At 38.2% G+C, this 25494-nt stretch overlaps 1 protein-coding gene and 1 non-coding gene across 2 annotated transcripts; one reads left to right on the top strand and one right to left on the bottom strand.

The window, feature by feature from the left end:
- Positions 1-464: 464 nt before the first annotated feature.
- On the bottom strand, positions 465-21782 carry SMC6 (Structural maintenance of chromosomes 6). The gene is made up of 18 exons (XM_090102443.1): positions 21482-21782; positions 21240-21398; positions 20792-21033; positions 20266-20516; positions 19316-19513; positions 18824-19017; positions 17269-17406; positions 16813-16940; positions 16277-16472; positions 14736-14901; positions 13289-13508; positions 12736-12906; positions 11924-12111; positions 11542-11710; positions 10222-10332; positions 8982-9215; positions 1462-1595; positions 465-666 (listed from the first exon to the last, which is right to left on the bottom strand). The coding sequence occupies exons 1-18, from the start codon at positions 21696-21698 to the stop codon at positions 645-647; spliced, it is 3138 nt and encodes a 1045-aa protein (XP_089958569.1). The 5' UTR covers positions 21699-21782; the 3' UTR covers positions 465-644.
- TRNAF-GAA (transfer RNA phenylalanine (anticodon GAA)) lies at positions 12379-12451 on the top strand. The gene has a single exon. It is a non-coding gene; the product is annotated as a tRNA-Phe (tRNA).
- Positions 21783-25494: the final 3712 nt, after the last annotated feature.

The following is a 25494-nucleotide window of genomic DNA, read 5'->3' as shown; positions in this document are numbered from 1 at the left end:
CGCTTATCACCCAAGGCGGGCTCGCCTTATAAATAAGACTTAGATTGTTAATATATAAAAATTTAACCATATTCATAGCGAATAGGAATAAGTTATTTTATATCAATTTATTTGTAACTTTGTCTCTAGACTTTGGTCACTGGCGTTCACGAGCGATTGTAGAGCGGCGATTTGAAATGCTTCCAATAAAATCTACTAATACTTGAATAACGAATGAAAAACTACCTTTATGCAAATAAGATGCATATAATGTTCCTATTAACAATTCCATCAAATTAAAAGCCTTTTCATACACGTAAATTCCTCGAGACACATTTTTTTTGTACATAGAACTGACTAAATTTTTCAATAAGTTTACGTGTGTGAAAGGCCCTAGTGTAAGGCGCCGTCATACAAACGCTCGTAGTTTCGCCAAAGCGTGTGTGATCTCAAAGTGGAAGTGTTTGTATAGTGCAATAGTACATCGTTCCACTCGTTTTGATGTAATTTTGAATGGCGAATAGTATTAAATAAATGGTGTTGATGATCTTTTTCAATCAAACGACTGTGTTTTATTTTAAAAACAATATATTTAAAACGATACAAAATACAAAATTACAATGTAATATCACTGGTGCTTGATGGCAACGATTCATAACTGAGATTCACGGGCGTGGGTTGGCCATTCTGTAACAAAAAAATCCCATTAGTCACTCCCATCCCAGTAGTCTATTTTCCTTAGAAACAATCTATAGCGAGATATTATGATATACAGGACAGTGAAAAATTTATCTGCTTGCAGTGAATAAGCTCGCGACACTATTGAACCAATTTGAAAAATTATTTTACTACATATTAGGTTAGCTGAATCAACTCCGAATAACATAGATAAAAAAAATTATCTCTGGTCAGAGCTGGAGCGAATATCTATACAACACGTAAATTTCATACATATAAAAACTGGTATTTTTTAAGTTCTAAATTCTAATCTAGTTGGAGTGGTAAGTTACTTTGGCTACCGGTCCAGATAAGTTTGTGGCAGTGTACAATCTTTTATTAGCGTATAAAATATTATTAGAAATTGAAAAATAAGGAATGATCAGTCGTTTGAAGGACACGACGAAAACGCAGGTTCGAATCCCGCCTCATTGTCAAATTTCTACTTTTTTTTAAATATACGCAAATCCATTTGCATCCTTATCTATAAAATCAATAGCTAGTATGTACATATTAAGATGCTATAAATTGAGAAATAAGAATTGATAAGAACTGAAAATCTATACGAATATTATAAAGATGAAGAGTTTGTTTGAACGCGCAAATCTCGGGAACTACTGGTCCGATTTGAAAAATTATTTCGGTGTTAGATAGCCCATTCATCGAGGAAGGCCATCATAGGCTATATATCATCTCGCTAAGACCAATAGGAGCGGAGCACTACGGGTAAAACCGCAGAGCACAGATAGTTATACGTATACTTACACGTGTATAGTGATGTGCGGGCTGGCGGTGACCGCGGACGCGTCCTGTGGCGTGAGGAACACGAACTGACGGTTCTTGTTCTTGAGCGCGTGGTCGATGAGGAGGTCCATCACTATGCGACGGTTCACGTTGTCCTGGTGGAGTTTGAGAAATAAATGTATAATTTGTATTGTTTTATTTATTCCTTGTGTATATTACATTAGTATAATAAATATATTATTTATACTATGTTGTTTTATTTATTCCTTGTATATCAGTAATTAAAAACTCAATATACGTGAATGCATTACACAAAATAGACATTGGAAAAAGATAGTAATAGTCTTGTAGTTTCTATGTAAACTTTGTCCACAAAATGATAAATATGCAGTCAAAATTACTATGAAAATCTGAAAGCTTGTAGTTTGTTAACCTTTTGACCGCCAGAGCAAAAACGCATCGCCGTGCCCTCCACGCCAAGCCACAAATTCAATGAGATAACCTTGAAAATAGTAGGGAGTCCAAAATGTTATCGATAAACATAATAATTCACGTCTGAATATTTGAATAAACAGCTTATAACACAAAAATAATATTTATTTAACCTCATCTCCTACTGTAAAAACTTAAGACCACATTTATAGCAACTATCAACAAAAAAATCAACCTTTTGAGATACAAAAATACATATAAAATTGCAGCAAGTTACAGCACTATTCTCTACCAGTTACGCCCCATTGGCATGTATACATGCCAATGGCGCGGGCAACCATCCTTTTTTTTATAATCTCTCGCTTCTGATTAGGGATGTGTAGCTGTATATTATTATAACTTATCGAGTTTATTTATTAAGTTTATATGAACTATAGGTATTATTGTGGAGTGTTTATTTGTAAATATCAAAACAACTATTACCTTTAAATAAAGGGAATTGCATTAAAACTACATATTTATTTTCCAATCATTTAGTTTAATACTTGAGTTATTACAAATACTAATTATATGTAGGTACCTATTTAGGTCAATTACCATATTTTGATATGACATAGCGACAATTTGTATCATAAGAATATTCTAATAAAGGCACTGATTAGACTTATTAGGTAATAAATTTTGAAAACTTCTAAAATGCGCAATAGTTCTTCTGTACTATAAAACTCTTCACTTGCCATTTTTGCGATTATAATATTGGTAGATACCTACTCGATAAAATATTTTTACAACTTTCCGCACTTAAGGACGCGTTTACGAATCTGACAAAAATACGCAGTTTTTCGGTGCATTTTGCGGCGAAATAGTACAAAACCAAATTTAACTAATAATTACCATAAATAGATTACTCCTTAATCTTTAAATGGTACTATATTTTAAGTCGAAAATTTTGGTTTATAATATTGAAAAAAATAATTTCCGTTGCCTCTTCACCCAAAATTGACAATATCGTGCTGAATAAACGAACATTTTTCTTGTATTTAATAAAACAAATTGATTTATTTAAAAATATTTTAAGTAAGTAGACATGTCTAACTCAAAAAGGTACTAGATAAAACTATCAAAATGTTACAAATAGGCTGAGAAAAAAATTAAAATCAAATCTTATTTTTTCACATATTTAGCTGTAACGCGTGATACTTATTGCATTGAAATAAGGGTTATTTTATTTGTCACTACCTTGAATTATTGCAACACAATTTGTAATGAAATATTTTAGTAATTTAGTCTGCGCTCAGCCGCCGTTGTGAGTAGACACTGTGACGCTTGTAAGCAGCTCCTCGTTTACGAAAAGATCACTGTACGAATACAAAATATTTCACCTAATAAACTTGATCCTTCACGCATTTATTTTATTTATAGATTTTATACTTATGGGATTATAAATTTCATATTTAGTTTCTGACTTGATGGAGTGACCTGAACGTGTACTTCGAAGACTGCTACTGGAACTAATAAACGATTAGAGCTAGGTATGCCGAGTTTGGGCTCGTTTTGTTAGTTATGTTGAGAGTTGAGACCTTACCTCCGGACTTGATGGAGTGACCTGAAGGTGTACTTCGAAGACGGCTACTGGAACTAATAGACGAGTAGAGCTAGGTATGCCGAGTTTGGGCTCGTTTTGTTAGTTATGTTGAGACCTTACCTCCGGACTTGATGGAGTGACCTGAAGGTGTACTTCGAAGACGGCTACTGGAACTAATAAACGATTAGAGCTAGGTATGCCGAGTTTGGGCTCGTTTTGTTAGTTATGTTGAGACCTTACCTCCATACTTGATAGAGTGACCTGAAGGTGTACTTCGAAGACGGCTACTGGAACTAATAGACGAGTAGAGCTAGGTATGCCGAGTTTGGGCTCGTTTTGTTAGTTATGTTGAGACCTTACCTCCGGACTTGATGGAGTGACCTGAAGGTGTACTTCGAAGACGGCTACTGGAACTAATAGACGAGTAGAGCTAGGTATGCCGAGTTTGGGCTCGTTTTGTTAGTTACGTTGAGACCTTACCTCCGGACTTGATGGAGTGACCTGAAGGTGTACTTCGAAGACGGCTACTGGAACTAATAGACGAGTAGAGCTAGGTATGCCGAGTTTGGGCTCGTTTTGTTAGTTACGTTGAGACCTTACCTCCGGACTTGATGGAGTGACCTGAATGTGTACTTCGAAGACGGCTACTGGAACTAATAGACGAGTAGAGCTAAGTATGCCGAGTTTGGGCTCGTTTTGTTAGTTACGTTGAGACCTTACCTCCGGACTTGATGGAGTGACCTGAAGGTGTACTTCGAAGACGGCTACTGGAACTAATAGACGAGTAGAGCTAGGTATGCCGAGTTTGGGCTCGTTTTGTTAGTTACGTTGAGACCTTACCTCCGGACTTGATGGAGTGACCTGAAGGTGTACTTCGAAGACGGCTACTGAAACTAATAGACGAGTAGAGCTAGGTATGCCGAGTTTGGGCTCATTTTGTTAGTTATGTTGAGACCTTACCTCCAGACTTGATGGAGTGACCTGCAGGTGTACTTCGAAGACGGCTACTGGAACTAATAGACGAGTAGAGCTAGGTATGCCGAGTTTGGGCTCGTTTTGTTAGTTACGTTGAGACCTTACCTCCGGACTTGATGGAGTGACCTGAAGGTGTACTTCGAAGACGGCTACTGGGACTAATAGACGAGTATAGCTAGGTATGCCGAGTTTGGGCTCGTTTTGTTAGTTACGTTGAGACCTTACCTCCGGACTTGATGGAGTGACCTGAAGGTGTACTTCGAAGACGGCTACTGGGACTAATAGACGATTAGAGCTACGTGAAGGTAGTCGTGATGATACACCCGAAGGGCAACCGGAAAGATATGACGATCAATTTTTGAAGGAGAACATGAAGACACATTTAATTCGATTTTATAAGAACAGCCTCCTTCCAGAATTGACCGATCCAAGATTCAAAAGAAATATGGAACTACAGGAACATTCATCAAATTGCCATAGTAATATAATGAAAACTAAGAATTAATTAAAAAGAATTGTTTTTCTTGAGTTTTATCCATTTTTTTATCTTTTACCCTACATAACCCTACCCTATCTATCCTACCCTACACTACTCTACTCTACACTACTTTACCCTATTCTACCATACTATACACTACTCTACCTTACCAAACTTCACATAAACCATGTACTTAATAGTCTGAAAAAAGCCTAAACATTTTGTTTGGATAGGTGAGCCTGTTCTTGAGTTATAAAATTACAACGCAAAGTGGCATCACTATCACTACATAGTATAAAACAAAGTCGCTTTCCCTGTCCCTATGTCCCTATGTCCCTTTGTACGCTTAAATCTTTGAAACTACGCAACGGATTTTGATGCGGTTTTTTTTAATAGATAGAGTGATTCAAGAGGAAGGTTTATATGTATAATAACATCCATTAAATAGTGGAAAAGTACTGTTATTTTTGAGGTTTCTAATGTGATGTCGTAAATAATAACATTTATTCCGCTTACATTGCAAACGCAGGCTGAACCCTACGAGTTCTATCAAAATAATGTACTAAGTATTGTACACATTGAAAAAGTCTACGGAAAAGTCCGTGATGGTATATGTCTATCTCTTATGGATAACCCACAATTACTTTTTTTTGTCATTTACTTTTTACGACAAATAATGGCTAATTTTCGAAGCGATTTTAACCAATACAGCATTAATTCTTAACCAATTAAATACCTTAAATACATTGTTCATTTAATATAGATCTATATGGCCCTTTACACCGCATGATTTAAGTGAATATTTTCGAAGATATTACAGATTTAAAAATTGCGGGACGTAGCGTTTGCGGCTGCCCGGCTATGTATTTTATACCCGTGCGAATTGCGATGCCGCGGCCGGAGCGGGCCGCTATATTTTTATACCTATACAACGTTCACAATTTTTCTGTAGTGTATTTAGTATCAGCATTGCACCCGTGCGAAGCCGGGGCGGGTCGCTAGTATTATTATAAAGAGGAAAGGTTTGTATGTATGTATGGTTTTCACGCATAAACTACTGGATCGATTTTGATGAAATTTGGCACAGATAATCTTTAGACCCTGAGAAAGAACATAGGCTATGTTTTATATTTATTGCGAAATATGTACCACGGGCGAAGCCGGGGCGGACCGCTAGTTGATTATAAATAGATAGATACATTACATTATCACTATCATCACTACATAGTACATATAAAACAAAGTCGCTTTCTCTGTCCCTATGTCCCTTTGTACGCTTAAATATTTGAAACTACGCAACGGATTTTGATGTGGTTTTTTTTTTAATAGATAGAGTGATTCAAGAGGAAGGTTTATATGTATAATAACATCCATTAAATAGTGGAAAAGTACTGTTATTTTTGAGGTTTCTAATGTGATGTCGTAAATAATAACATTTATTCCGCTTACATTGCAAACGCAGGCTGAACCCTACGAGTTCTATCAAAATAATGTACTAAGTATTGTACACATTGAAAAAGTCTACGGAAAAGTCCGTGATGGTATATGTCTATCTCTTATGGATAACCCACAATTACTTTTTTTTGTCATTTACTTTTTACGACAAATAATGGCTAATTTTCGAAGCGATTTTAACCAATACAGCATTAATTCTTAACCAATTAAATACCTTAAATACATTGTTCATTTAATATAGATCTATATGGCCCTTTACACCGTATGATTTAAGTGAATATTTTCGAAGATATTACAGATTTAAAAATTGCGGGACGTAGCGTTTGCGGCGGTACCGGCCGGCCGCCGCGGCCGTGCCATTGCACCCATGCGAAGCATGGGCGGGTCGCTAGTTAGATATAAATAAAGATACATATTATATACGTATGATATAAGATTTTTGATAGATTTTATTAAAGTGAAACTTTTATTACATCGTCTCAAACTTTTTGGTCTGTGTAGCGCATGTCGCGTATATCGCGGCTGCCGAGTAGGTATACCTACTCGGCACGCGACATGCGCTACACAAAGCAGTGTTCGGAACCGTTCGAACAGTTTCACTTTTACCGTGGTTTCATAAAACCACACAACATTTTATTTATAGTAATGTTTCAGTATATTGGAACTTAAAAAGTATTTGCAAGTACCTATCAGTAGTGTATGTATGTGCCAAATAAAAGTATTTTCTTTCTAGTTTTCGAAAACCCACTTGCATTTGATACCACAACAAAATTATATACTAAAAAAACGAGCCCAAACTCGGCACACCTAGCTCAGCTCGTATATTAGTTCCAGTAGCAGTCTTCGAAGTATACCTTCAGGTCACTCCATCAAGTCCGGAGGTAAGGTCTCGACATAACTAACAAAACGAGCCCAAACTCGGCACACCTAGCTCTACTCGTCTGTAAGTTCCAGTTGCCGTCTTCGAAGTACACCTGCAGGTCACTTTATCAATTGCGGAGGTAAGGTCTCAATATAACTAACAAAATGAGCCCAAACTCGGCACACCTAGCTCAAATCGTCTAGTAGTTAAAGTAGCCGTCTTCGAAGTACACCTGCAGGTCACTCCATCAAGTCTGGAGGTAAGGTCTCAACATAACTAACAAAATGAGCCTAAACTCGGCATACCTAGCTCTACTCGTCTATTAGTTCCAGTAGCCGTCTTCGAAGTACACCTTCAGGTCACTCCATCAAGTCCGGAGGTAAGGTCTCAACGTAACTAACAAAACGAGCCCAAACTCGGCATACCTAGCTCTACTCGTCTATTAGTTCCAGTAGCCGTCTTCGAAGTACACCTTCAGGTCACTCCATCAAGTCCGGAGGTAAGGTCTCAACGTAACTAACAAAACGAGCCCAAACTCGGCAAACCTAGCTCTACTCGTCTATTAGTTCCAGTAGCCGTCTTCGAAGTACACCTTCAGGTCACTCCATCAAGTCCGGAGGTAAGGTCTCAACATAACTAACAAAATGAGCCCAAACTTGGTACACGTAGCTCTAATCATCTATTAGTTCCAGTAGCCGTCTTCGAAGTACACTTTGGCAAGTACTTGTTTACCAATCAATCACTGTCCAATGAAATTAGGTAAATGGTATCTACTTTTGTGACCATTCAACGTTACAAACAAATCAAAGTAAATTAAAAAAAAAAACATGGCAATAAAAATAAGTTCAATTATCAAGTCGTGTCAGTTTAGTCATAATTTCGTCGTTTCTCGCATTTCGCTGTGTGTGTGAGCCGTGCACGTGTAGTAGTAAGACTCAAAACGTAAAATTGATGCGCGTCAATTTGTATATGCGTCCTTAACAACACGGCACGCGCTTACGACGTCACCAGTCCGACATCTATTCATGTCAATGGCGCAGAAGGGATTGCATATCGATACTGTGCTAGGGATGCGCATGATTGGCGAAAAGGAAAATATTCAAATCAACAATATCCACAATATAGACAATATGGTATTATACCAAAGAATGTAGTATTTACCTTTTTTCTCAGTGACTAAGCTTATATATTTTTTTTGTAGTTATTACAAAAATTAAGCGAATTAGAGTAATTTCGCTGAAATTTTAATGAAGTTACTTGAATATTACACTACATCACTAGTAGGCACGTATACATGTCATTGGCGCGAGAGAACATGCTTTTTTAGCCATTAATTAAGTTATTTTTTGTCATCAAATATTTGAATAACTACTTGGCAATTTTGTTTACTGTGTACAATTATGTAATAACTGGGGATTCAGTTCATAAACTGTATAAATAAAACACGTAAAAGTAAAGGTTTAATATGTTTATTTTGTATTTATCTATGATCTGTTTCTTGGCATGTATAGGTGTCGTTGGCGCACAGGGCACGATTGCGCATGACATCTATAGATGTCATTGGCGTTCAAAAGGTTAAAAGTTTGGAACTAAAAAATTTAACTTTGTACTAATTTCTGATTAAAATGGTAAAATAATTTTTATAACATACTTTTTTATTATTTTATGATGCACAACATTTAGGTTACACTTTTGTTGACAAATTATTTCCATACAAAAAAAACCTTCCATCTCTCCCACCACCCCCAACTTACCATAAACACGTCAAACTCGTCCATAAAATAGAACGGCAGCTCCACACAGTCCCACAGCGCCATCATGAAGGCCACGGTGGAGTATGACCGCTCGCCCCCCGACAGCGACGACGTAGAGGAAGCCGCACCCCCCGCCCCGCTCCCCCGGGTATTCCCTCCCCCTGTGGCGCCCCGCTCACGACCAGCGCATACGATTTGTAGTGTACCACGCGCGTTGTCTATTTCTATGCGACCCTAGTACACAAAATTGGAAATTTCATAATAGAGTCACAAAAATGTCGATTCCTATGCGATTTAATAACATTGGAAGCTTGTCCCACCCCCGCTCGATGTTTAAAAGTGACGACGTGGAGGAAGCCGCACCCCCCGCCCCGCTCCCCCGGGTATTCCCTCCCCCCGTGGCGCCCCGCTCACGACCCGCGCATACGATTTGCAGTGTGCCACGCGCGTTGTCTATTTCTATGCGACCCTAGTACACAAAATTGGAAATTTCAGTGATTCCACGTTAATAAGGTCACAAAAATATTACAAAAAAAAAATTGGTCGTTTGTAAAGTAGGTTTACGATCGAGATGTTTACGTGATAACGTCTTATTGGTGGCAGCGCTCGAGATGAGACGGGAGATCGGTCCGTCTCTCTCTACCTTATACCTGCGATCGCGCTCGTGAGATTTTGGTGTGACACAAGTTTCTGAACATGTCACCCGACTAAAACGATTTTAAAAATGTTATCACGTCAAAAAAAGACGTGTGGCACTCGGGGACTGCCGCGGTAAAGCATAGCATGCCTTCAAGCCACACCTCCTAGCCCGTCAGAGTGGGGAGCGTGAGGTTTTTTCGTTACGGAATTTCTCGATTCGGTCCCCGCGCTAAAGGCCCGCGATAGAAGCTATGCAATAGCTTAATAAAAAAAAATGTCGATTCCTATGTGATTTAATAACATTGGAATCTAGTCCCACTCCCCCGCTCGATGTTTAAAAGTGACTCGGCACACTAGCCCTGCCCCCGGTAGCGCCCCGCTCACGACCAGCACATAGAGTTCAAGTTCATATAAAAGAAGAACAAGAATTCAAAGTAAGATCCCACGAATTTGGAAACTTGCATTGTATGAAGTCATTGTGTGTTCACATTTTCACGCCATGATAACACATTTAAATTTTAAAACTATAAAAATAGGGCAGAAAAATTAAACATTCTATAAAAAGTGCAAAAAATAAATTTTATTGCGTTTTTTTACTCACCGAATATTCTCTGAGAGTCAATATCGACTGGAAGCAGTACTGCACGCGCTTCGCGATGAACGTTTGCACTTGCTGGCAGAATTTCAAATGCTTGTTCGATGTGGCTTCAATCTGTCGATGATTTATTTTGTTAAATTTTATTTCCTTTCAAGTTTTTCAGAACGCGTCACGGCTTTTCTGAAGAAATTGCCATAATGCGTTTATATATGAAAAATTTACACGTAGCGTTTCTTTTATTGTCACAACGTGTTGTGAGCGTTTTTTTGAGGCCATAACAGGAATTCCGCGATATGAATCTGTTATTGCAACCACAACGCGTCGTGAACTATTTTTTCGCTCAATGGGAGTTTTTTGTCTTTGAGCGTAACCATTTTCATGTAAACACGTGCGGCTGAGCTCCACGTTTGACATAAAACTAGCACGCACACACATACACACCCACGTGCAGCAGCCGCTCCGCCACCTGCGCGCGGCTCAGCCCCACACACACACACACCCACGTGCAGCAGCCGCTCCGCCACCTGCGCGCGGCTCAGCCCCACACACACACACACCCACGTGCAGCAGCCGCTCCGCCACCTGCGCGCGGCTTAGCCCCACACACACACACACCCACGTGCAGCAGCCGCTCCGCCACCTGCGCGCGGCTCAGCCCCACACACACACCCACGTGCAGCAGCCGCTCCGCCACCTGCGCGCGGCTCAGCCCCACACACACACCCACGTGCAGCAGCCGCTCCGCCACCTGCGCGCGGCTCAGCCCCACACACACACACACCCACGTGCAGCAGCCGCTCCGCCACCTGCGCGCGGCTCAGCCCCACACACACACACACACCCACGTGCAGCAGCCGCTCCGCCACCTGCGCGCGGCTCAGCCCCACACACACACACACACCCACGTGCAGCAGCCGCTCCGCCACCTGCGCGCGGCTCAGCCCCACACACACACACACCCACGTGCAGCAGCCGCTCCGCCACCTGCGCGCGGCTCAGCCCCACACACACACACACACCCACGTGCAGCAGCCGCTCCGCCACCTGCGCGCGGCTCAGCCCCACACACACACACACACCCACGTGCAGCAGCCGCTCCGCCACCTGCGCGCGGCTCAGCCCCACACACACACACACCCACGTGCAGCAGCCGCTCCGCCACCTGCGCGCGGCTCAGCCCCACACACACACACACACCCACGTGCAGCAGCCGCTCCGCCACCTGCGCGCGGCTCAGCCCCACACACACACACACACACCCACGTGCAGCAGCCGCTCCGCCACCTGCGCGCGGCTCAGCCCCACACACACACACACACTCACGTCCTCAATGAGCGCGCTGAGGCGCTGCAGCGCGAGGCGCGCGCGCCGGTAGCCGCGCTCCACGTGCAGCAGCCGCTCCGCCACCTGCGCGCGGCTCAGCCCCACGCTCGACATCGAGCTCAGCTTCAGCTGCGTCTTCTTCAGCTCGCTAGTCACCGTCGCCTTGTCCCTGCATATAATCAAACTCAAGTCACACAAACGATACAAAAAATTCGCTTATCTTCACTATAACTAAATATAAGAACCTTTAAACACACTCACAAATACACGCACGCACACACATATACCCTCACACACCGGACACACGCAAACACGCGCATACACACATGCACACGTAACGCGCCCGCGCTCGCTTCACTCACACACACACACGCCCACCCACCTCGGGCTGTCCACCCTGGCGCAGAGCATGAGCGCCTCCTGCACCTTCTGCTGCACGAGCGCCTGCTTCTCGGCGAGGATCTGCTCCACGCTCCGCAGCTTGCCCTCGCCCTCGCGCAGCCGCTGCTCGACGTTCACACGCTCGGTAGCACCTTGCTCCACTTTCAGTTGCTCTTGCTCTATCTCCTCCTGTCGGCGTGTATAGATTGGTTATTGTTTTTTATTTAACGCGAATATCATTATATATTTTTTTTGGTTTTTATTATCATTTTAAATTTATTCATGTCATCCATTTTAAAGTATCGCAATTTATTTTTTGCAAAATAAAGATCAAGAAATCGAGAAACCAAAGTACTTAAAAAAGATTCCAACGAATAGATAACCTCCTTTTTTTATCAATTAAATATTCTGAATTCAACATTGAACGCGACTTGTTATTTTGATACAACCTTTATCGCCGAAATAGCTCAGTTGGGAGAGCGTTAGACTGAAGATCTAAAGGTCCCTGGTTCGATCCCGGGTTTCGGCAATAACTTTTTCTTTTTTTTATTGCAGAACATTTTTGAACAACTTTTATCATAATTGGAAATTCTTGGATTCCAATTATATACAAAAAAACTGAGAATAAATTAATTAATTATATTTTTTCGTTTTTCGCCTACTTATGTTTCTTATTAAGTTTTATAACCAAATGATTACTTCTAAGGTCTTATACTGTACTTAGTTTTTTTATATTTTAATTTTAAAAGTTAAAACAAAACAAAAAAATGCAGTACGAACTATTTCCGCTGCTAGTGAAAAAAATATACTCACACTAAGCCCTCTGCAATTAACAGCAAGTTTCGCAATCTTTGCCTTAATCTTTCGAATATTTTCTTCAATTTCGTCCACTTTCTCTTTACATTTGTTCTCTTCGGCTGTCTGACTCTCCACTTGCTGAGCTAGCGATTGTACTTTTTCTTTGGTAATATTTAATTCGTCCACCTAAATAAATAAATATTTTTTTAATCTATACTAATATTATAAAGCTGAAGAGTTTGTTTGTTTGAACGCGCTAATCTCAGGAACTATTGGTCCGATTTGAAAAATTATTTCGGTGTTAAATAGCCCATTTATTGAGGAAGGCTATAGGCTATATATCATCACGCTAAGACCAACAGGAGTGGAGCAATGTGGGTGAAACCGCGGAACACAGCTAGTAAAACATAAGTTTTATCTTTATGAGCACTTACAAAGGAATTCAGCAATTAAAATGATAAAATTTTAACTGAATTTCATTAATGAGCTATGGGAATTTTATGTGAAATATTAATTGTACAAAAAATATCCAACTTTACCGAAAAAAAAATCATTATGAATAACTAACCAGCACAGCATAATGCGGCGCTTGCTGCTGATCCAGCGCTGAAGCCGCTTCCCTCGCCTCCTCCTCCTTCCTGTGCAAGTTGACGAGCAGCGCTTGAAGCGCTTTAGCCGCGCTGCGTTCCGCGTCACGAGCTTGTGCCGCCTCAGAGTTGAGCCTTTCCGCTTCTGCTTCTAGTGAACGGAGTGTAGCTTCCGCTTCTGCTATTTCTGCTTCCACTTGCCTGTATTATATATTATGTTAATATATATTATATGTAAATAATATATTATGTTCATTGAATAAATGTCAAATCTATACTAATATTATAAAGCTGAAGAGTTTGTTTGTTTGAATGCGCTAATCTCGGGAACTACTGGTCCAATTTGAAAAATTATTTCGGTGTTAGATAGCCCATTTATCGAGGAAGGTTATAGGCTATATATCATCACGCTAAGACCAACAAGAGCGGAGAAATGCGAGTGAAACCGCGGGACACAGCTATTGTTCATATGTAGAGATAAACTACGATAACATGGCGCGCCCCTCCAAAATTCAAAACGTTTGAAAGTATTTGTGAAAGTATTTACAATGCACCACCAAGATTCACAACGCATGTGTGCGTAATGAGACGGCCGTCAAACAAAAACAAATCCACGGATTTGTTGCTCGACTAGTCACGCTCTAATCGCTCATTATTATTAGTAATGGCGCTGCACTGACGTATTCTATGAAAACGACACGTGCGTTGTCTTGGGCGCTCGGCAACTTATGATTAGTTGACCAACAAATCTGGACGTAAAGTACTAAAGACGAATACGTACAACTACATACAAACTCCTTCGTAAGGATGTCACTACACACATTGAAACAGTAATTTGGAGGGGCGCGCCATGTTATCGTAGTTTATCTCTACAGGATGTTTCAAATAACTAAAGTATTTTTTCCTGTTAGGGTCAAACGTTACTCGCACGTGAAAAAGTATGTTAAAATAGTGGGTAAGACACGAGCAGCAATCGATATATAAACATTAGCTAGATTTTGATCTCGCGAGTCAGAAGTAGATGTTTGCAGAGCGCGTCTAACAAAAAAACTCGGCAATGGGGACTCCCCTTAATATTTTACGTTTTTAATTTTTAGTATCTTTTTATAGCGGTAACGGAAATACATCATTTGTGAAAATTTCAGCTTTCTAGCTATCACGGTTTATGAGATACAGCCTGGAGACAGACAGACAACGAAGTCTCAGTAATAGGGTCTCGTTTTACCCTTTGGGTACGGAACCCTTTTTTTTTATAGTGGGGAAATCTTCCAAAGATACCCACGGCCCCCGGGGAAGGAGCCGTGGGTTATGTCGGATTCTTACCGACTAAAACCCCACTGTGTTCCGTCGAGCCGCTTTAATGATGGGGCCGCGGGTATTTGTTAGAATTCTTCCGCGACCCCCAATGAATGAAATGATTATACTTACTTCTTGCGCTGCGCAGTGCTAAGGTGCAAGTATCTCGGGCTCCGTGCGGCCCCCCCGTAGCAGCGGTAGCCGGGCGCCGGGTGGTACTCCGTGCCGTCCACTGTCACTATCTTGGCGCAGTGCTCCGGCACGTTCTCCACCGTGTCCGACAGACGGATCGCGTCCTCTGAAATAAGCAGATTTAAGCAGTGCAGTAAAAATGTTAAAAAGCTTCTTTTTACCTCGTATTGTCAGTCTTTCTATTCGAGCAACCTCTGGGTTAATTATACACGTAGGACCATAAACATTCAAAGAGTTCAATATAACAACGCGTTTAGGATATTTATGGGCCTGCCGCGTTACTGTAGTGCCTCCTTGATGTTTACATTATATAGGGTAAATGACTTTTATGCGATAATGAGAAAAATGATTTTTTCTATTAGAGATCGGAAGAGTAAAAGTACAAATATTGTTTTAAAGGTATTAAACTATTTTGATAATGTTATTAGCAAACATTGACTTTGTAAATTAGGATGTAGGAATAAATGTATGTAGTTAATAGGTAATTGTAATTTGTAATACCATGGACTAATAGATGGTAATACTAACACTAGGATAAGATTTTACTAACTATGTAGCCTGAAATAAATGAATTTTATTTATTTAAATAAATAAAAATATATACGGTCCAATTGAGATCCTCCTCTTTTATTTAAAGTCGGTTAAAAAGCATTACATGAAGGTACCGCAAGAGAAAAAAGACGTGTGGCACTCGGGGACTGCCACGGTAAAACTATTGCATGCTATGCCTTCAAGCCACACTTCCGTGTCCGTCAGAGTGGGGAGCGTGAGGTTTTTTCGTTACGGAATGTCTCAATTCGGTCCCCGCGCTCAAGGCCCGCGATAGAAGCTATGCAATAGCTTAAAAATATATACGGTCGAATTGAGATCCTCCTCCTTTATTTGAAGTCGGTTAAAAAGCATTACATGAAGGTACCGCAAGAGAAAAAAGTCTTCTATCCTAACACAGAAAGCACGATTTTAGTGTCATAATGACCGGCAGCTGACAGCTCCATAATATGTCGTTATGTTTACCTTAGTGTTTACTGTGGACTTTTCAGTTAATTCGTAATATTTGCAGTTTTAATAACTTTAAAACCATGGAAGAAGTCAAAAAATTATTTATTTTTTTCAAAAAACTTATAAAACAGTATGAGTTTCGACGCTGATGAATACAATGTCGTGTCAGATGACGTCACATTTCGTTCGACCAATGGTTGCGCGTTTTGGAAGTTTGAATTTCGCTCCCTTATTTTGCACTTTTTGAATATTTTTTAAGGGTTTAAATAATAGGTAAATAAAAAAAATCCTTTTCATTATAATATTACGATAATAAGTATTCGAGAAAAAAATATTTTAGGCCATTTCAAATTTTATGCATAAAAAAAAACTTCATGAAATTGTATCCGATCATAAAAAAACTTCAATAATAATCCCAATCCAACATACGCCAACACAGTTTCCTTAAAAAAATCTATTTTAATTCCAACCAAATCACTCACCATGCTCCGGCACAAGCAGGATCTTCTCCAGTCCAATATTATCTATGAGATAATTGGCCACAACAGTGTCGGATATATCGAGCGCTTCCAACGCGGAACAATAGCCAGCCGCGCGAACTGTGTTGCGTCGCACATCGTGCACTTTTGGTAGGAACTTGCTGCATGTTACCGCTGGCTTTGGATTCTTGCCGTATACCTAAAAAAAATGATAAATAAACTTGAAAGAACAATAATAATTGACGGATGAAAACTGAATATACTAATAATAATATTATAAAGCAGAAGAGTTTGTTTGTTTGAACGCGCTAATTTTAGAAACTACTGGTCCGATTTGAAAAATTCTTTCGGTGTTAGATAGCCCATTCCACGAGGAAGAATAGGCTATATATCATCACGCTAAGACCAACATGAGCGGAACCACGCGAGTGAAATCGCGGAGCGCAACTAGTGTATTATTTTTATTTTCAAAACTGTCAACATTTTTAAAACTACATAGATAGCATGCAATAATTTTCATAAAACAACATATTGCTTACCTTGCCCATTATAGTGAATAGTTTTCTCGAATCTTCAGGCGAATTAACGCAAAAAGTTTGAAGTGATCCGCCAATTATGTGCTCCAAAGCACCACCCCATTTTTTGTCTTTCACTTTTAAATAGTGCCCTAAAAAAGAAATAATTTATTGAGTGTTTAACTTTAGTTATGATTTTAACATTTTTCTTTTTTCGTATTTAATGTGTTTTTTTACTACTGGATTTAATTAAAATGGTCTAAATAAACGTTGTAAACGATTTGTTTGTAAAGTGCTTTAATAATCTTATCTATATACTAGCTCATATTCAAACTCAAACTCAAACATTTATTTATTCAATTAGACTTCTTATAAAAGCACTTTTGAATCGTCATAACATTTTTTTAATTTACCACCGATTCGGAAAGCAGTATCTATGGAGAAGAACCGGCAAGAAACTCCATAGTTGTATTTACTTACCTACAGGCCCCCTCGGTGGCGCGCTAAAGTCCCCACAGGTCTTCAACTTGTGGCAAAGCTCCACCATATTGCTCCCGTACACGGCTAACGAGTCACCGCCACGCGACTGCAGCTCGCGGAGTTGTTGCTTCAGTTGTTCTATCGTAATATTGTGGGTTAGCCTTGAAGGACCAATTTGTGTGACTAATATATAAAATACTAGCGGTCCGCCCCGGCTTCGCCCGTGGTACATATTTCGCAATAAAAGGTAGCCTATGTTCTTTCTCAGGGTCTAAAGATTATCTGTGCCAAATTTCATCAAAATCGGTCCAGTAGTTTATGCGTGAAAACCATACCTACATACAAACCTTTCCTCTTTATAATATTAGAATAAGTATAGACGAAAAACGTTTGTTGTATTGGCTTCATACACATAATTGCAAAATTATTAGGAATACATATATGCATATTATACAACGCTATCGTTGTGCATCCTTCGTGCACGTAAACGTGTACGAATTACGTGTAGTAAATAAAAAACAAATTGCAGGGAAGAATTTCTGCATTGCAGATATAACACATATAATATTGTGGAATACTTTACAAATCTTAATACTATTATAAAGGCGAAAGTTTGTATGGATATATGGATATTATATGGATGTTTGTTACTCTTTCACGTAAAAACTTCTGAATCGATTACAATGAAATTTAGCACACATATAGAGGGTTTTTTTTTTTTTTTTTTTTTTTTATTGGTAATAGGGAAGCGCTTGACCACAATCTCGCCTGATGTTAAGCTGAGATGTGGTCTAAGATGGAACGCGCTTCCCTAGAAGGTACCTGTTCACTCTACGCTTGAAGACCCCCATATTGTAGTCGTCGGGGAACACAGACTCAGGAAGCATGTTCCAGTCCCTCGCGGTTCGGATAAAGAATGTGGAACCAAACCGCTTAGTCCGGGTACATGGAACGTCCACCATATGGCGATGCCTAGAGTCTGTGCGCCTCGACGATCGATAGAAGAACGGGGATGGCGGAACGAGATCGTGCAGTTCCGCAGCGCACTCTCCAAAGTGTATCCGATAGAAAAGTATATAAAACTAGATTATCAATAAAATATAGATTAAATATAGATTATTATTATTAGATCCGATAGAAGACCGATAAGCTGGCCACTCTGCGGCGGTGACCGAGGCTCTGGAGCTTTTTGCCTACTAGGTCATCGTCGTTTATGAGCCTCTTGGCACGCCTCTCTATCGCCTCAAGCGCCTCCAGGGTAACTTGGATTAATATATAGGATAGGTTTTATCCCGGAAATCCCACGGGAACAGAAACTATGCGGGTTTTCCTTTGAAAACGTGGGCGAAGCCGCGGGCGGAAATCTAGTTTTATATACTTTTCTATATAAATCACGATATTTGTATAAAATTAAGAAGAATATTGATTGCAGGAACATTTTTTAAGAACCATGTAGTGTATGCAAGAAAATATTTTAACAATTTAGAAAGATGGAAATTAAATTAAAAAAATGAGCTTTTTACTAAAATCTATTTTTTTTATGACCACCACTCACTAAGTTTATCCCTCTGTTGCTGCGCCCTGCCCACAGCGCGGTCAGCCAATGGCTGTGCATGCGCTGCATTAGCTCGTGCTTGTGACGTATCATTTTGTTGCGTCTCGTATCTCGCACGTGCTGTTTTAGCCGCTTCTTCTGCGGCTTGCGCGTGCGCTTCTAACTCCGCGCGTTGAGACGCCGCGCTGCCTGATCTTGTTGGGAAATTAATGGTAGAATATTAGCGTATACAAAACAACTTTTATTAAAAAAGTTATTTATATACAACAAATAGCTGCTTGCCCCGAATTGAAAAAAAAAATTAAACTTAGAAATATAAAAGCTTTCTGGTTAGTTGGAAAAAAAAGCTTTTTTCTTTATAATATTATGAGGAAATGCAATAAAGATTACTTATATATATTATATACTTGTAGAATTTCGGATAGAGCGAAAATTAACTTTCATCGTAAATGCAGTACGAAATTTAAATAAATCAACACAACACAAACTCACTGTATATTCTGTATCTCTCGCTCCAAATCCGTGACCTTCCTGTTCTCTCTAGCTAGCAACTCGTTCAGCTTGTGACTCGCCCGCTGCGTGTTACGATGTGCGCCCTGCGCCTCTCGCAACGCGTCCTCGAGTTCCCGTAGCTCTGTTTCTAGCGCACATTTCTCTTTGTTCTTTTCCTTGAGACTTTTCTTTAATGAACTGAAAGATTTTAAGAATTGGTTTTTTATTCGCTTTTTTTTATAAAATGCATAAAAGCTTACTTTTGGTTTGCAGGAAAACTTATATGTACACTAGATTTCCGCCCGCGGCTTCGCCCGCGTTTGCAAAGGAAAACCCGCATAGTGCCCGTTCCCGTGGGATTTCGGGGATAAAAACTATCCTATGTGTTAATCCAAGTTACCCTCTATATGTGTGCTAAATTTCATTGTAATCGGTTCAGTAGTTTTTACGTGAAAGAGTAACAAACATCCATACATCCATACATCCATACAAACTTTCGCCTTTATAATATATATATGTACATGTACATAAAATACAATACAACATAAAATATATAATAAAAAATATAAAATGACACCAATAAGATGTAAAATCATTATTATTTACATGACTGACTGTCAATGGGTCAACTGATAACATTTACAGCGGAAGTTGTATTAAAAATTCACAAATTATTGGATTGTAGATAATATCTAAATATAATGTAATTATTTTGTCTTTTGCAGGCAAAATAGATACAACTAGCTGTGCCCTGTGGTTTTACCCACAGTGCTCCGCTCCTGATGGTCTTAGCGTGATGATATAATAAAGTCTTTAGCTTAGCCTTCCTCGATAAATGGGCTATTTAACACCGAAAGAATTTTTCAAATCGCACCAGAAGTTCCTGAGATTAGCGCATTTAAACAAACAAACTCTTCAGCTTTATAATATTAGTATAGATTTAAACTTACTCAATAGCAGATGTATTGCTTCCATAATTCTCTTCCATATTCTTCAACTTTTCCACAAGTTTCTCACATTTAATTCTTTGTTTTTCACATTCTTTTTGTATGGTTGCAGTTTCGTGCTCAAACTCAGCTATTTCACTCCAGTAGTATTCATTTTGTAGAGCTTGTTTCTGTACTTCAATTTCATCTCTCGACTGCATTTGGTCATGTATATTCTTCCATTTTTTGTATTCTTTTTCTAGTTCTTGACAAGCCTTTAAACATAAATGGGTTATTTAATTTATATACATATATAAATGGTATTTCCTTGAAGAGGGAAAAAATTTTTTTTGAACATATTTGGAATTGTTTTAAAAGTGTTTTGTAGTTACAAGTGTATTTTCCTTTGCTTTTCCTGTTTGCAATTACTTTGCTACGGATAAAGTACAGTAAATGTATGTGTTGTAGGTTTTGGGCCAACTATTTAAGTTTCATATGAAGGAATAAATACTTATGTAAAGTGTAATTTAATTAATTTGATATCTCTTACCTCGTTTTTTCTCTTCCAAATAGCCACAGCCTTTTTACAGTTTTCCAATGCCTTGACGTAATTAGTTTCTGTCTGATCAAAATTAGTTGCTTTCCTAAACAGCATATACTTTTTCTTTGCATCAGACGCGTGGAAACTTCTTGCGTCATCTTGGTTCAAGACCGAGATTGGATTATTCACTTGGATATCATGTGTTAAAATAATTGCATTCACTTCTTCAAATTTTGTTGAAATAATGTCACCTAAAATAGTTTGATAATATAATTAGGAATAAGGTTTTATTATTTAATCTCATAAAATTATATGTAACTAAAATGTAGTTGTGCTTACTACATCCCAAATAAGAAAATCTATGTAATTAGCATATAACTGTATGATGGGCTGAAAACTTCAAAATATTTATAGTATGCAAAATAAATGTTTACATTGTTAGGAAAAAGCGTCATACCTGTTGCTGATTTAACCTTATAACTGGATCCACCAGAAGCGTTGATATTTCTTACTATTGTAATATAATCACCATAAACATCATGCTTATAAGCTCTTGGACTGCTATTTCTGATTTTAATCTCAATTGTTGCTGAATTAGCACCTTTTTTAATAAATGCTGCAAAACATATCAGAACACAAATAAACAAAAGTCTTATGAATATTCATGAAAATTCTGAAAAAACAATGAATGCCTCTTACAATGAAGATTGCTTCCCCTATTCGTAGCAGCAGCTCTGCCTCCTAAACCAACTATGAGAGCTGTTAAAATAGCACTTTTCCCACTACCGTTCCTTCCAACAATAAAGTTAACATTTCTATTAAAACTTATCTCCAAATTATCATGACAAAAAAAGTTTCGCACATGTACACTATGGATTGAACCATCAATCTCTTCATAAGCATCGTCTACTTCCATGATTAATAAATAAAACTCATATGCATATTAAATACGACACATTTTCCGCGTATTCGTAAAACGCCGAAAAAATTGTTGTTTAAATTTAACTGACATTTGACACTATTGACCATTGTAGACAGTGACATTGACACCACAGAGTAAATTGACACTAAGGCCTTCAGCACACTAGACGAAAATGTATCGTATCCTAAGATCGTATCATATAGAACAGAAAAAACAAATTGTTGTTGTTGTTGTTAAAGTGTAACTTCTTTATCGGGGTTGGAAAAAAATTTAGTGTAACATTTTTTCGTTACGCGTGACATTTTTCCGTTACGCGCAATCTTTTTCTTATGCCTACCACGCGTGATTCGACGTATTTCTGTAAAGTTGCATGAAGTAAATTATTTTTTGAAAAATAAGGTCATAAAGAAGTTTCACTTCTTACGTTTGTACACTAGTACACGCACACTTTTTTTTGTTTGTTTTTACTGTTCTGTGTATTTGGTATTAACTGCTCTCAGGCAGCTCATTAAAATTTGTGAGCCATATGCAGCTTCTCATGGTCTAGTATACAGGGTGTCCCAAAAAGTAGTGATATACTGAAGCTGGGAGGTAGAGGACTTAGAGGGCTATCCGAATCATCCCCATGTGTGTTATACGATTTTTCGTATTTTCGGAGTTATTAAATTTTTTTCAATTTTTCATCGATCGCCGAGTACGATGAGATTTTTATTTATGGTGACGTGAATTATTGCGCTAGATGCTTGATTTTTTTTGTGTGCTAAGCTGAAAGATAGGCCAATTCAGTATGGTAACATTTACTACCGTTAGATCTTCGAATGGAATAATAAAAAGAATTAAATGCCAAGAAAGATAAAATTACCCAGTATGTTCATAACTTCAAGGGCCCATAAAAAAATAAAATCACATAAAAAAGGTTTTCCATTTGGCTTTTAAAAACTTGCTCTATTGATCAGGTAGCTACCCTAAAAATTTCATTTTATTATTCTGAAGGCTTCAATGGAAAAATTGAAATCTAAATGTGGTTACTGCAAAATTTTTATTAACATGATGATCATTAAAACCAAGAAATAGGTGTTTAATTACCAGAATTTTTTTAAAATAGCCCCGCTGTTGCTCAATGCAAGTGCGACATCACCGTAAAAAGTTGTCTCTTAAATGTCTGAATGCTCTTTTATCATTTTTAATGGTTTCTTCTGCTACTATGAATTTCCGGGTTATTTCGTCCAAATTGTGGCAGTCTCTCGTCTTTGTAGTATCCCCACGGAAAAAATTCAATAGGGTTTATGTCCGGAGACCGTGGAGCCCAGGCTAAAGGGCAAAAATACCCTGAAAGATGGATTGGTCGTTGCAGCCTGCGCATGCGCCGGTGACGCCTGCTTTAAAGCCTGGCCTCCACGGTCCCTCGACCTAAACCCCATTGATTTGTTTCAATGGGGATACTAAAAAGACCTCGGCTACTTGAGAGAATGCCACAATTTGGACGAAATAACCCGGAAATTCATAGTAGCAGAAGAAACCATTAAAAATGATAAAAGAGCATTCAGACATTTAAAAGACAACTTTTTACGGTGATATCGCTCTTGCATTGAGCAACAGCGGGGCTATTTTAAAAAAATTCTGGTAATTAAACACCTATTTATTGGTTTTAATGATCATCATGTTAATAAAAATTTTGCAGTTACCACATTTAGATTTCAATTTTTCGATTGAAGCCTTCAGAATAATAAAATGAAATTTTTAGGGTAGCTACCTGATCGATAGAGCAAGTTTTTAAAAGCCAAATGGAAAACCTTTTTTATGTGATTTTATTTTTTTATGGGCCCTTGAAGTTATGAACATACTGGGTAATTTTATCTTTCTTGGCATTTAATTCTTTTTTTTATTCCATTCGAAGATCTAACGATAGTAAATGTTACTATACTGAATTGGCCTATCTTTCAGCTTAGCACACAAAAAAAATCAAGCATCTAGCGCAATAATTCACGTCACCATAAATAAAAATCTCATCGTACTCGGCGATAGATGAAAAATTGAAAAAAAATTAATAACTCCGAAAATACGAAAAATCGCATAACACACATGGGGGTGATTCGGATAGCCCTCTTGGTCTTCTACCTCCCAGCTTCCGTTCATCACTACTTTTTGGGACAAAAAATGCGAACTTCTTGTGTTTAAAAGTAAGGGAGTCCCTGTACATGACATACCACCTGTGTATATTAATGGCAGTCCTCTTAAACAAGTAGTAGAGTTTAAATATCTAGGGCATATTGTAACAGAAGATATGAATGATATACAAGATATTGAGAGGGACCGTAGGGCATTGGCAGTCCGCTGCAATATGCTAGCACGGAAATTTGCTCGTTGTTCTCCACAGGTTAAAGTTACTTTATTTTAAGCGTAATGTCAAACATTTTATACTTGCAGCCTATGGCTATCTTTTACGCAGCGAGCTTACAATGTCCTACGTGTACAATATAATAATGGCTTTAGGGTACTGTTGGGGCTTCCGCGCTTCTGTAGCGCGTCTCAGATAGTTGTAAATTGCCAGACCGACGATTTTTACGCGATAATGAGGAAAAGGGCAGCATCTATGATGAAGAGAATGCGTGAGAGTTCCAATGGTATTCTGAAGACATTAATTGAGAAAGTAGACGGTCCATTCCTTAAGCGGTGGGCAAATTTACATCGTATGCAATAAAATAATTATGATAATGGATAATTTTTAATGGTTTTAATCTTGTTTTTTAATTGTATAATTTTAATTTGTATGTACTTAATTTAATTATAATTTATGTATTACTAACATAGTTTCTAAGTTTAATGTATACTAACACAATTATGGATAAATATCTGAAAATAGATATATTATTATAATTCGGCATTGTGCGGCACTGAGTCGCATTATAGGTAAACCAGAATCTGATGGCAATTAGGGAAATCAAAATTTTGAGTGTGCAACCCTAGGGAAAATGGACTGAACGATCTTGATACTGCTTATTTTTTATTTTGTCCACAATATCATTACTCACATTGCATAAGTGGACAATACTGTACTTAATAAGGAGATATCCACTTAATATTATTATGTAGGTACATACTTACATGTATAATATACAATTATACAAATTACTTTTATACAGGTAATACATATTATTATTTACACATACCTATATTATTTTGTATATTCATTACCAGTATGCCATGTGAAAATATCGATATAATGATAATGTAGATCAAAACTGCTTATAATTTTTTATAAAATAAAATAAAAATAAAATAAAATTATGTTTATTTTCGTAAGTATTAACAGACACACATTATAAAATTGACTGGGACAGCTTGGACTTGACGAATAGCCGTATTGGAAACTCCTGTAATAAGTTTTCATAAAATTATATTCTAATCAACAAACAATATTATAGTTACCTATATATAATATTTTTTAATTTATAGTATCAAAACGGGTAAGTCCAATTTACCAATAAAATCTTCAAAATTGAAATTGTAATGTGTTTGACCCTTCTTCATCGAATGTTTTTCTATACACATTATAAACAACACCTCTTGCTTGTGATCGCAGCGGCTTTTTCGACATTTTCGAAGATTTTTTAGACAAAATCCTAAAAATTATTCATCAACTGCAAAAAAGACAAATAATTTGACATCCAATTTGATAGTTGTCAAATAAGTTGCCACATAAAAATATTTTATTTCTTAAATATAAATATGCCATCAGATTCTGGTAGACCTATATGCTCTGTAATTGGAAAACAGCCAAAGAATCAGA

Source organism: Colias eurytheme, chromosome 6, assembly GCF_061535395.1.
Source record: "Colias eurytheme isolate Ceu_HAF_F1 chromosome 6, ilColEury1 Martin Lab GWU primary, whole genome shotgun sequence".
Lineage (NCBI taxonomy): Eukaryota > Metazoa > Arthropoda > Insecta > Lepidoptera > Pieridae > Colias > Colias eurytheme.
Note: the sequence above shows the minus strand (reverse complement) of the source record. Positions and strands in the feature narration are given on the sequence as shown.

Bases quoted from the DNA above. Each gene is read 5' to 3' on its own strand.
- SMC6 (XM_090102443.1), bottom strand. From the start codon at position 21,698: ATGGAAGTAGACGATGCTTATGAAGAGATTGATGGTTCAATCCATAGT. The intron at 21,034-21,239 runs GTATGACGCTTT...AAACTATTTTAG, and splicing joins TAAGGTTAAATCAGCAACAG to GTGACATTATTTCAACAAAA. The intron at 9,216-10,221 runs GTGAGTAAAAAA...TTTGTGTACTAG, and splicing joins TGACTCTCAGAGAATATTCG to GGTCGCATAGAAATAGACAA.